The sequence below is a fragment of the Paroedura picta genome, chromosome 2 (genome assembly GCF_049243985.1).
Source record: "Paroedura picta isolate Pp20150507F chromosome 2, Ppicta_v3.0, whole genome shotgun sequence".
NCBI lineage: Eukaryota > Metazoa > Chordata > Lepidosauria > Squamata > Gekkonidae > Paroedura > Paroedura picta.
Genome location: NC_135370.1, coordinates 171,334,637 through 171,347,804, shown reverse-complemented (window position 1 = coordinate 171,347,804; position 13,168 = coordinate 171,334,637). Strand labels below are relative to the sequence as shown.

Here is a 13,168-nt window from a genome sequence, read left to right as displayed (position 1 = left end):
TGCACGTTTGCGGCCACACCGGGTGCAAACACGCATGCACGGACCTGCCACACATGCTCGTTTGCACAGAGGCTGCCGCGCATGCACGGCACCCGGATTGCCCTCCCCCCCCACCGGTCCGCAAGCCCAAAAAGGTTGTGGACCGCTGGTTTAGCCAGAATCTCACAAACCCTCCAGTTGCATGGAATACACATTATGCTATAACATTTCTGATCAGTGGTGACTTCTGTTGAAGCAAATGCTGCCTTTACGTTTCAGGTGATTTTTGACAACTTGATGCTCAACCCAGTGTCCCAGTTATCTCACACCATCCGTGAAAACACAGAAACCCTGGCTGAGAAAATGAAGTGAGTCGATAAACCTTTGACCAGAATTGTAGAGCAGTGGGATAATACAGCCTTATTTGAGAATTGTGTTACAAAGAAGGAAAATGATTAAATGATTTTTAAAAATATATTTGACATATTTGACATATTTTTTAAAATCATTTAATCATTTTCCTTCTTTGTAACACAATTCTCATATAAGGCTGTATTATCCCACGGCTAAAATATTAGACTGTATTAATTGAGGAGAGAACTGGGAAGGGTAAGCCCATGTTACAGTTTAATGTTACATGTTACAATTTAATAAATGACTTTGACAGATGGCACATCTGATAACACTAGATGTGCTTAGCAGTTAGGAATTAAGAATTTAGGGCACACTATTTTTTTCTAGGCTACTTTGGTTCCGGTATGTTGCCGTAAGAAGGAATTTCTTTCAGCAAAGTGGAACATCTTACATCCCCACTTCCCACTGCAGCCCAAAGTACCCCCTGAATAAAATGCTGTTTCTGGATGATGGAGGACCCCCCCCCCAAAAAAAAATGAAAAAGGGAAGAGTAGGAGGTGTCCAATCAGAGTGGGAAATAACTGGCGCATCCCTCCCTAGTTGCCCTGACGGCTTATTACTTTAAGTCATGATTTGGTTTCTGACAGTGATGAGGAATTGTCTGTTTTGTTACCAGACTCCTTTTTCAGAATACCGAGCGGACGTGGGAGGAGATGGAGGCCAAAATTAACTCTGAAAATGAAGTGCCAATTCTGAAAACCTCAAACAAGGTGGGTAGCGTCCCCAGGAAACTTGATTTCGAAAACCATTTTTGCAGGTCTGAAATCACTGGAATTGCAAGTGCAGGCACTGCACAGCTGCAAATCAGTTGATTCCTCCGCTCAGCTATCTTTCCAAACAAAAAGAAATAAATAAAAAATAAAGGCTTCCAAAATAGCTTCGAGCGATTAAAAGTGTATACAAATACCAATGAAAATATACATTATTAAGCTTGGATGTTCTGGCTGCTTCCTCTTTCTCTGGATGATGGCAGCTGACAGCAGGAATATTGAATGAGCAACAAATGGTGTCGTGGTTAGACAGAGAATGGCAGGCTGGGATCTGGTAGATCAGAGTTCAAATGCCTACTCAACTTGCTGGTGGATTTCTGGATCATAATCTATAAACCTAATTTACCTCACAGGATCTCGGTGAGGATTAAAGGGAAGAAAAAGGTTTTCTTGCTCCAGTTTTCTCTACTTGGAGGAGTCTCAAAACAGCATGTAATTGCCATCCCTTCCTACCCCTTGGGAGGTGGGTGGGGCTGAGAGAGTTTCTGGGAGAACCTTGACGGGCCCAAGGTCACTCTGCAGGCTGCATGTGCAGGAGGAGTGGGGAATCAAACCCTGTTCTCCAGATTAGAGTCTGCCACTTTTAACCACTACACCACGTTAGCTCTAGGGTTTTAGTGGCTTACAATCACCTTCCTGTCCTCTCCCCACCACAGCAAGCTTTATGTGGAGGAAGAGTGGAGCTCTCCAGATTGGAGTCCATCGCTCTGAACAACCACACCACACTAGATGTCATAAACATTGCTCTTGAGTTTCTTCCGTGGAAGAAGGCATGATAAAAATGTGTAGATAGAATCTGAGGTTTTGAACCGAGTTTGGCTGACCTTGCCTGCTTGGGTGACCCTTACCTGGGGGACTAGGGATGGGCACGAACCAAAAAATGTCACAGAATTGTCCAGGTTCGTGCTCCACTTGTGTGGGGAGCTCAATCTTGGTGTGATCAGCTGTTTGGCAGGTGCTGCGACCAGCTGTTTGGCCAGGCCTACCCCAGGCAGCCCAGCACACCCCAAGATGCTCCCTGCCCAATCAGCTGTTTGATGGGAAGCCATTTTACTATTTTACAAAATAGTACTGGCACAAATCAGACTGATTTATTTCAGGATTGGACCATCGGGGAGGTTCAGAGTTCGGGAACACCCTGAACCGAACCGGAATTTTCCAGTCCGTGCCCAACCCTAAGGGGGGCTGCACCCAGTTACCCCTTAATTAGTTTTATACTCTCTTCAAAATTCTTTTCAACGTTCCTTTATAGTATTCGGTGAGTCGGCTTGTTCTCCAGAAGCCAGAGTTACAGAATTGGGCTCCAACCAATTGGGAAATGTGTCTTTAAAAAAAAAAAGAAAAAGGCTTTTGTGTATGAAGATTTCGAAGGAGTTGTGTAATGTGACCACATAAAATTTCCATGGCAGTGCCAAAATCCAGGGCATCAAGGTTGACTAATTGGAATGTCCAGCACTTAAATGAAGAGCAAGCCTTCAGATTCGGAAATGATGCCCTGGTTTGTAGTTATTGGTGTAGAAATCTGTGCCCATCTGGAACTGAAATATAAGTGGAAAAAAATGGAAGAAACCAAAATCTCCGTGCTCGCCTTGAGCACTTCTCTCTCTCGATTGACTAACCTCGTTGTTGCTTCTTGCTAGGAGATCAGCTCAATTCTGAAGGAGCTAAGAAGAGTCCAGAAACAGCTTGAAGGTTGGTTCAATACCTGTTACTAGATCTCTCCTTTCCTGGATAGCGCAGGCTCGACCGATCTCATGAGATCTCAGACACGAAGCAATAGGTTAGGTGGAAATTCCCTTTGAGTGCTTTTCTTGTTGCCGTGTTCCCAGCCAAAAACATAACGCCCTTTTTTACTGTTGCATTCCTAGTCAGATCTTGGAAGCTAAACAGGGTCGGCCCTCGCTAGTATTTGGATGGGAGACCTCCAATGACTCCCAGGGCCTTGGCAAGGCGCCTCTGAAGAGCTCTTGTCTTGAAAACCCTAGGGGGCGCTACAGGTCAGCTGTGCCTTGCCGGCACTTTCCGCCACCACCGACTTGCCTTGCGGCGGCGGGAGGATTGAGAACTGTTGCTATAGAGGCTGATTTTGCCTCCTGGCACTGGGTTTCAAAGGCCTTTTGGTCTCCTTTAGTCACCATGGCTAATAGCCACTATCTTAAACCCCTTTTGGACGTTGCAACTTAGATTCCTGCACAGAGCAGAGGATCAGTGACCCCAAAGGCCTGCTCCAAATCCGTGAGCTTATGTCAGTTCTGTGAGTTTTTTCAGCGCAGAATATCTTGTGGTGGGATCTTTCAGTTCTTTGGCCACCCAGCCGTTTCAGTGACCGTAGACCAGTGGTTCTCAACCTGGGGGTCGGGACCTCTTCGGGGATCGAACGATCCTTTCACAGGGGTTGTGGCAGGGCAAGCAGCTTGGCCGGGGGGAGGGGGGCGCCATCCACACAACAGCTTTGTGGGGTAGATCAAGATAGAGCGTTTGTCTGTCTGGAGCAGCGGAAAAGAGCGAGATCGGCATGGTGGGACAATCATGAACAATGGACTTTCATGCCCTTGGTCAGTTTTGATTTAATTTCTGTGAAAGAACACTGGCATAATTTTATGGCTGGGGGTCACCACAACATGAGGAACTGTATTAAAGGATCGCGGCACTAGGAAGGTTGAGGACCACTGCCTTAGACCAATGCTGACAACGCTCTCTCTCTCCCTCGCAGTTATAAATGCCATCATCGATCCCAGCGGAAACCTGGATATGATCGCCAATAACAAAACCTCTTCTGCGGCCACCCAATCTCTGGCAGCGAAAGTCAGGACTGCTAATAGCCTTTCTGGGTCCCCGATGGATGCGTTGTCCCCCGTTAAGAAGCGGAATTACGCGCAGAAATCGAACTTTGGCCCTTCCGGCCTGCAGGAAGCAAACTTTGTTCCCGATGGGGAGAAATACGTGATCTAATAGAATATTTTCTATCGCTTATCCTCTTGTATGTAACTTGAACCTGTGGCGTTAGTACTTGTGTCTGAGTGGTCGTGGATAACCCTGGAGCCGTTCTGTAGATCGCTAATCCATTGCACAAAAGAAAAGGAAGTAAGGTACAATCTATGCTGTGTGAGGGTGCATGGTGGGCCTACGTAGATGCCTTTTTTTAAAAAAAAAAGACTAGCACTGTGGAAGAGCACATATTCAGCATAGAGGAAGATTCCGAATGTTTAGGAGAAAGCTCCCGACGCGCAATTCCTTCAATGTGCCATAGCAGATCGGGCTTTGCGCATTAAATTCCGTACCGCTGAAGGTGTAGCCCGTTTGTAGCTACCTGTTTAGTTGTATAGAGGCTCTGTTTTGGAAATTGAACCTTTGTGGGGGAGGGGCAGCGGGCAGCTGGTGCTGTATATTTAATTTCCAACGGCGGCTTCTACTCTACGATGGTTTGGACCCTACCACTTCGCTCAGGGAAGCATGGAGGTTCCCTCCAGCGGAAGGAGGCCGTCTTCCTGTGGAAGGTCTGTTTTCGTCGGCGGAAGTCTGCTGTGCCTGGAGGAAGGCGTCAGACTTTGCTTGAGGGGCAAACGGTAGGGTGCAGGACAGAGGGAGAATTCATTGTTCTTCCACATGCTATCTGCCCACCCAGCCAGCTGGATGCTGCAGCGTGGGTGGTTTTCTTTGGGGAATCCAGGAGTGGCTTCATGCAAGCCGCTTTCAAGATGAGAGGAAACAGAGACACCCTTAAACCATTGCAGTTCTATTCATGCACCTGCTGCTCAACCGCTGGGAATGCAGAGGAGGGAGAGCAGTCAGTAGCTCCCCTCCCCCTGCATGACTGTAATTGACTCGAGAGATTCATGAGAGGAGATGTAGTTGACTCGAGAATCATTAGCTATAGTTCGAGAGGAAACCGGGTCAAGGTTTTGCATAGCAACGTTGCCAAATTTTTATCCTGCCCTACCATTTGCTGTGTTATCAAAGCTTTATCAGGGTTCCCCCCCCCCTCCTCGTTCCATAATCAGCAAAACTCTGGCTAAGTCCTAATGGGAGAAAGCTGTGGGGCTTTGGTCAAGCATGTGCCTGGCACCCAAAAAGTCCCAGTTTCCATCTCTATTTAAAAAAAAAAGAAAGATCAGGCAGCAGGTGATACAAAAGACCTGAGACCCTGGATAGAGACTGCCAATCAGAGAAGATATGATTGATGATCTTCACAGCATAGAGCAGCCATTCAAGGCATTCTCTGTCAGCCCTGCCAAGCTAATACGTATGAGTCACTTAAGCTGCCCGGTCTTCTTGAGTCCTCCATTCAAAATTAAGAATCTCTCTCTTTCTCTGTTGAGATGGCTGTCCCTTTTCTGGTCTTGGATCTCCAGCAAATGTCTCGCCTTTCGACCTTTTGGCCTCTTTCTGGAGCTGGCAGTAAGACTGGAGCTGGCAGCTTCCACGATACCGTTACTGTCCAAACGTGAGTTTTTGAGATCACGAAAGTTACCCCAGTGGCATCCCAGATGTCCCTTGACATTGCTTACGGAGGCCGGCATTATATCTGCCAGTACTACAGCTGATAATTTCTTTTTAAAGGGTTCATGATTTCTGCCCTACGTGGTTTCCGTTTTGATGTCAGTTAACTCATATGCTGCAATGCTTGGTCCGTTCGAAGTATTCATGCCAAAATAGGGATGGAATTGGAGCCCGTATCAACAAATCCAGTGAGGGTGTATTTGTGCTCATTCTGTTGCTCTCAAAGCTGTGGTTTACGCCTAATGCCAGTACCATCTCGCAGCTGTTGATTCCAGAGACGGGAGTCTTGTTGGGCTTCTAAGATATAAATGGTTCGGGTAGTTGGATTGTAATGCAGTGTTAATAGTATGATTTTTTTTTTTAAAGTTTCAAGCACTGTAATTGTGAGTAATACCAAGACTGATTTGTATGCTCGTTAAAAACACAGCGTTTAAAAATGGTTTTCCACGTCCACTTGCCAAATTCTAAGCAATCAGAGGGGTTTAAATCGAGGGGGAAACGATCCATTCAAGTGTTCAGAGTGTGTTCTGGAGCCAGTTGGCTCAGCAAAACCTTCCTCTTGTAAAATTCCCATTTTCCTAAGTTGCCACTGTAAAAAAAAAAATGAATAATGTATTTATTGCTGGATGTTGAATTAAATTTAGTTGAGGAGTTTATGCTGTATGTAATTATAGTTCAAAATAGTTTTGCCAAAAACAGAATTGGCTTCATCCTGTCATTTTTTTACTGGAGATACCAGGGATTGATCCTGGACCCTAATCTAATGTCTACTGATCCCTGATTTTTTTGTTGGATGTAAATAGGGGCGATAAAGAGGAGATTGATGTAGTAGGGAACACACAGGGATAGTATGCAGAGGGGAGAAAGAGAGAGAGAGAGAGAAACAGGATGTAGCCAATAGAGCAGGGTCCCCAAAATAGTGCCCCCTTCTAGCACCCACCAAGTGTTTTTAGCAAGTGGGTTGGGCCAGGTGGAGCTTTTGCCCTGCAAGGCTTTTGATTCACTACTGGAGATTTGATTGGTTGTGTGGATTTTTTAAAAACATTGCTTCAGCGGCAGCAGCCCCCTCATCACAAGAATGTGTACTCTTTTCCTGAAGTTTAGTTGTGTCAATCATTTTGTTTCCTGTGACGACCATTCTGAGGTCACCATTTTGTCTCCTGTGGCAGCGATTTTGAGGCTGCCATTTGGTCTCCTGTGGCGACCATTTTGTGGCAATCATTTTGTCTCCTGTGGCGACCATTTTGCGGCCGCCATTTTGTCGCTGTGCCCACCATGCTATGTTAGAATCCCATCTGCGTCAGCAGGCTCACAACAGCGGGGCATCCTGCAAAAGAGAAAATGCTAGTCTGTGGCAGAATTTTTTTAAAAAGCAGACTTTTCTTTAGACCAGGGGTAGTCAAACTGCGGCCCTCCAGATGTTCATGGACTACAATTCCCAGAAGCCCCTGCCAGCATTCGCTGCTGGCATTCGCTGGCATTCGCTGGCAGGGGCTTCTGGGAATTGTAGTCCATGGACATCTGGAGGGCCGCAGTTTGACTACCCCTGCTTTAGATGTTAGAACTAAAACTACCCTGGCAAAATAAGAGAAACACGTGGCCATCGTATGTTCTAATCCTGCCCATAGAGAATCCATGCTGTCCTTTTTGTTTGTTTAGCTGGTTGTCCTTTAAACATTTATTTTTCTCAGTACTGGCGGTGTAGAGCAGGGGTAGTCAACCTGTGGTCCTCCAGATGTTCATGGACTACAATTCCCATGAGCCCCTGCCAGCGTTTGCTGGCAGGGGCTCATGGGAATTGTAGTCCATGAACATCTGGAGGACCACAGGTTGACTACCCCTGGTATAGAGGCTTATAAATAGCATAAATGCTGCTGTTGAGACACACAGCAATGGACCCAGGAGCTCCGGCTGTTTGTCGAGCAGAAAATCTGCTGACACAGTCGCCCCTGCTCAGTTCGCTGCAATGGCCTCTTGTAAACTTTAACCTCGTGAGGAAAGTAGCCATGTGGAGAGTTGTTACACGAGGAGCTGAGTTTTACTGTAGCCACGGAGGTGGATTAAAAATGTGGGCTGAGGAGAAAAGTGGTGAATTTGCTTTGTCACTTGACCTGACTTCAGGTTATGTGACCAAGAAAATTCTCCACATTTCTCTTCAGACCACATTTTTAAACAACTGCTCTTACCTTCAGATGGGCCTGCCTCCCTTAAATGTGTCAGATCTCCTTTTAAAGCCGATTAAATTAGCCACTATGAGCCTCTTGTGGCGCAGAGTGGTAAGGCAGCAGACATGCAGTCTGAAGCTCTGCCCATGAGGCTGGGAGTTCAATCCCAGCAGCCGGCTCAGGGTTAACTCAGCCTTCCATCCTTCCGAGGTCGGTAAAATGAGTACCCAGCTTGCTGGGAGGTAAACGGTAATGACTGGGGAAGGCACTGGCAAACCAAGGTATTGAGTCTGCCATGAAAACGCTAGCGGGCCTCACCCCAAGGGTCAGACATGACAGTACACCTTGTGACCATCAATGCTACTATTACCTTACAAATGGGTTATCCAAATCACTCATTCTTAAGTTTGCCTCACAGTAATCCTGGACTCTATTCTTTGGGTGTTTCCCAAAGAAGTCGCTTCATATGGCCACAGAACTCTCCGTTCCCTTTGATTCTTCGCCATAATTAAACAGAGGTGTAGCCCAACTCTGTATTTCCCCGTATCAGGTTTTACATCTCTCTTGAAACACACTGAAAGAAAAATTAAACAAGCGTAGAGATTGCATGTAAGTTAAGTGGGGCATCGTTACCTGCCCTTTTTCTGGACTTGGTTGTATGTCCAGATGTGGACAACCGAGCTGGCTTTCTCAGTCAGGGTTTTGAGAAACCCTGGGGTTTCTTAATGGCCCTGGAAGGGTTTCCCAAATGGGTGAGAATAAATTAATTTGTTATATATTTTGTTAAATTTGTTAAAAGTTTATCTGATGTTGACCCATGTCCCCCCCCCCCCAATGGCCAGTGATAGGACTGGAGGGGTTGGGAAAGGGTTTTTTTGGGGGGTTTTACGAAGCCTGAAGAATGTTTCAGGGGTTTCCCAATGGTTAAAAAGTTGAGAAAGGCAGGGTTCAAGGATCAAGCTAGAACCAGGGAAACCCAGCTTTCAATTTACACTCTGCCATGATGTTTGCAGGGTTCTCCTGGGCCAGTTACAAGATCCTTCTCAGTTAGTGTTTTACTATGTATACGAGCAGAAAGTACTATTTTGATCTCGTTGATAACACTAGCCATTTTGTCTGAAAGGACAAGCATCTATATTTTCAGCTTCGGTACATGCAGGTCTCTGGTTTGTGTATCCTGAGGCTGCCCTTTTGAACAAAAAGGTTGAGCATATTGTAAGACTAGCGTGTAGCCCATTCCCCCCTTCAAGCTTGCAGTTCCCCCCAAAATTCTTAAAGTTGTGAGAATAAAAAGGCAGAGGGAGATCTGCATAAGCTACTCAGAGGTGGTGTGTATAGAGTTTATACATGTAGGCCCAAACAACTCAGTTGTTACCCTATATAAAATCTGGGAGGTTCTATCCTAAGCATGATGAAGAGGAGGTGGTTTTTATACCCTGCTTTTCACTACCTTAAAGGTCAAGGTATCCCCTGTGCAAGCACGGAGTCATGTCTGACCCTTGGGGTGACGCCCTCCAGCGTTTTCATGGCAGACTCAATACGGGGTGGTTTGCCAGCGCTGGTTCCCCAGTCATTACCGTTTTACCCCCCCCGGCAAGCTGGGTACTCATTTTACCGACCTCGGAAGGAGGGAAGGCTGAGTCGACCTTGAGCCGGCTGCTGGGATCGAACTCCCAGCCTCATGGGCAAAGCTTTCAGACGGCTGCCTTACCACTCTGCACCACAAGAGGCTCATAGGATGCTTAAAGTGGTTTACTTCAAAGCTTTCTCTTCCTCTCCCCACAACCAGCACCTTGAGAGGCAGGTGATGCCGAGAGAGCTCAGAGAGAACTGGGACGGGCCAAAGGTCATCTGCAGGCTTCTTGTGGAGAATGAGTGGAAAATCAGAACCCAGTTAGAGCCCACCTCTCTCAACCACTATGCACGTGAGCTACATAGACTGTGTACAAATGTCATGTCCACATATGGGCTACAGGACAGGCCAGGGGTGACCAAACTGTGGCTTTCCAGATGTCCATGGACTACAATTCCCTTGAGCCCCTGCCAGCACAAGTCAGCTTAAGGCAGGTGTGGCCAAACTGTGGCTCTCTAGATGTCCATGGACTACAATTCCCATGAGCCCCTGCACCAAGGGACAGCTAACATTAGAGCTTGGTCTGCCTTTTGTCAGATGTAATTAAGCCGGAGAGGAAACGCACTTCCTCAACTCCTTGTTCTAGTTTTCATACTGCAGCTAGCTTGTTAAACATTCATCTTGATATTCCGGAATATCCAGATAGTAATTATATCAGTGGATTCAGTTTCTGGTTTCCCCCCTGTTTTGGGATTCCTTGACGGACACGTTGCTTTTTGTTTTCCCCGTGCTTCTAACTGCATGCGTTCCTTAAATTTTAATTTCTCAGATTATATACTCATTGGGTACGTTTCGGTGGGCTAGAAGGCCCACATCTCGTGGAAGTTCGGTGGAGAATAGGGTCTCTGACTGCCTCAGGATTCTGTGTGTTTTTTTTTTTTAAGAATTGCTGCCTGATTTCAAAAGCTTGGGAAAAAGCCCCAGGCAAAATGTTTTAGATTACGTTTAGGGTGCATTCTTGTTTCATTATGATAGAATGAATGTAAATTCTCAGTTGCCTATTCTGATAAACGTGGCATTTCTGACGCCCTCAGCAACAATATAATCCAGTGTAGTGTCCCTTTCGCCAACCATTTTTCCTCAGTAAAATCGGAATCCAGTAGCACCTTTAAGACCAACAAAGATTTATTCAAGGCGTGAGATTTCGGGTGCAAGCACTCTTCATCACACTAAGAGACCAGTCTGACGAAGAGTGCTTGCACTCGAAAGCTCACGCCTTGAATAAATCTTTGTTGGTCTTAAAGGTGCCCCTGGACTCTGATTTCCTTGTGCTACTTCAGACCAACACGGCTAACCAGTTGAATCCATTTTTCCTCAGGTCACGGTGTCCCTTGCTTAGCCAGCATGACAAAATTTGCTTCAGAAAGAGCAGCTATTCTGCTGCTTTACTGGGGGAAAAATCTGTTAGTTTTCAGGCCAAGAAAAACCGGTTACGCGAATAAGTTCCGAGGGACATTTTATACACTATGTGTCAGCAAAACCCCGGTTTACCATGAGGTGCACTCATCACAGGTGCTTGTAACCCAACAGGACAGGTTTCTTTACCATTGTACATACCTTCATTACATCCACGTTTTTCATTTATACATGTATGTAAAATGACGATGATCGTAACCCTATGCACACTGACTTAGGAGTAAGTGCTACTGAAGTAGGTGGTATTTACTTCTGAGTAAACCTTGATAGGCTAGGGCTGTTAGGGATTCACTGTAATGCTTGAAATGGCCCCAAGTCTTCTATAAATCGAAACAAACCTTTACTCTGAATGTTTACAGGGTTGTTGTTGTTTTTTTTTAAAGCTATTGTAAAAGTGCAGCATTCTACTGATTTTTTTCTCTTCAGTTGAGTAAATGGACGGTAGGGTATTTTTTTAAAGACGTCTAGCAAATTGCTGCTAGATTTAGACTTTGCCACTGTAAAAATGACATTATCTACCTGTTCACTTTCTGCCGTGCTCCTAGCTGAATTGTGCCTAATTATCTGCTGTTGTTTATGCTGCTGGAAGCATTTTCTGCTCATCGAAAACATTTGTCACGGAAATCAACCATTCCATCTGCATGCAGCATAAAACGTGAAGCTGAGCTGTATGAGCGTATAACTGAAATTCAACTTTGTATAATCCAAAAACTGTTTCAATAGCTTGTCTGGTTTCTTCCTCCTTTCACTTTCACGTCCTTTTAAAAAAAGTATATAATTTTAAAGTTCCTCTTTCTCCCCCACTCAACAATAGATAGCTGGGTTTTATTTTTTTTTTCTCCTCCTCATCTTTGGGAATTTTTTTTAAATGATAATTTATTTGGTTTATAGGCAATTATATGTACATTTTTGTTCCAAAGTGATGTTGTGGATGTCTTTAAAAAACGAAACAAAATAAATGGTTATTTTATATAATTTTTATCATACATTTGCTATAATAAATCATTCCTTTCTTTGTCCCCACGTGACACTATTTTAGAATTTTTGGAAGTGTTTCTGAGAATTTCAGTTTTATAATGGAAGTAAATGCTGTGAAGTAAATGCTATGGTCTTCCCAGTTGCAATGTATGGCTGTGAAAGTTGGACCATAAGTAAGGCCGAGCGTCAAAGAATTGAGGCTTTTGAACTCTAGTGCTGGAGAAGACTCTTCCGAGTCCCTTGGACCAGTGGTCCCCAACCTTTTTTAGGCTGGGGACTGGCAGGACAACTGCCCCGCCCGCACATCGCGCATGCGCGGCCGGGCTGAGCATGCGCACATGCACGGCCGGGCCGAGCATGCGCACATGCGCCATGCGCGGTCGAAATCATGCATGCACTAAAGTGCCACGCATGCGCTATTTTGGCCGCGCATGTGCGCAGGCGTGGCCCTGATTCCCTCTCCCCCCCTCCCACAGTAAGAAGCTTCCCGGGCCGCAAGCTCGCGGCCTGGGAAGTTTTTTACTGCAGGGGGGGCGGGGAGAGGGAACCGCGGCCCGGCGCCATGGCCTTCGCGGTCCGGTGCCGGGCCACGGCCCGTTGGTTGGGGACCAGTGCCTTGGACTGCAAGGCGAACAAACCGGTCAGTGCTAGAGGAGATCAGCCCTGCCTGCTCCTTAGAAGGCCAGATCCTTAAGATGAAACTCAAATCCTTTGGCCACCTCATGAGAAGGAAGGACTCCCTGGAGAAGAGCCTAATGCTGGGAGCGATTGAGGGCAGAAGAAGAAGGGGACGACAGAGAATGAGGTGGATGGATGGAGTCACTGAAGCAGTCGGTGCAAACTTAAATGGACTCCGGGGAATGGTAGAGTACAGGAAGGCCTGGAGGATCATTGTCCATGGGGTCGCGATGGGTCAGACACGACTTCGCACCTAACAACAACAACAAATGCTGTGAAATAATCACCAGAGGAAATGTTATCGATCCCTATGCTGGAACCTGCTAATCCCATCTTTGACCTTTGTGCATTGCAATAACATTGGGACTGCCCCAAAACAGCTGTGCCAAGATGGGCGGTCCTATAAATGCAACCAATTAACAAGGCTCTACAGCTGTACATCCTGTAAACTTGGGGCACATGAGTGGTAGTCTCCATGAGTTTTCTCCATGAGTACAGCACATGCATTTAGACTCAGGGGTAGTCAAACTGTGGCCCTCCAGATGTCCATGGACTACAATTCCCATGAGCCCCTGCCAGCATTCACTAATCCTGCTCTGAATGGGCCAGGCTAGCCTGAGCGAGTCAGGTCTCAG

The 13,168-nt window shown here is 46.1% G+C and overlaps 1 protein-coding gene across 7 annotated transcripts in view; it reads left to right on the top strand.

The window, feature by feature from the left end:
* Positions 1-11,863, top strand: part of CEP170B (centrosomal protein 170B) — a 104,657-nt gene extending 92,794 nt beyond the window's left edge. For all 7 annotated transcript variants that reach the window (XM_077323831.1, XM_077323829.1, XM_077323832.1 and 4 more), the window contains 4 exons: positions 259-347; positions 1,010-1,103; positions 2,804-2,855; positions 3,877-11,863. In XM_077323831.1, the coding sequence (XP_077179946.1) occupies positions 259-347; positions 1,010-1,103; positions 2,804-2,855; positions 3,877-4,115 (474 nt within the window). In that variant the 3' untranslated portion in view covers positions 4,116-11,863. The remainder of the gene's footprint in view (positions 1-258; positions 348-1,009; positions 1,104-2,803; positions 2,856-3,876) is intronic.
* Positions 11,864-13,168: the final 1,305 nt, after the last annotated feature.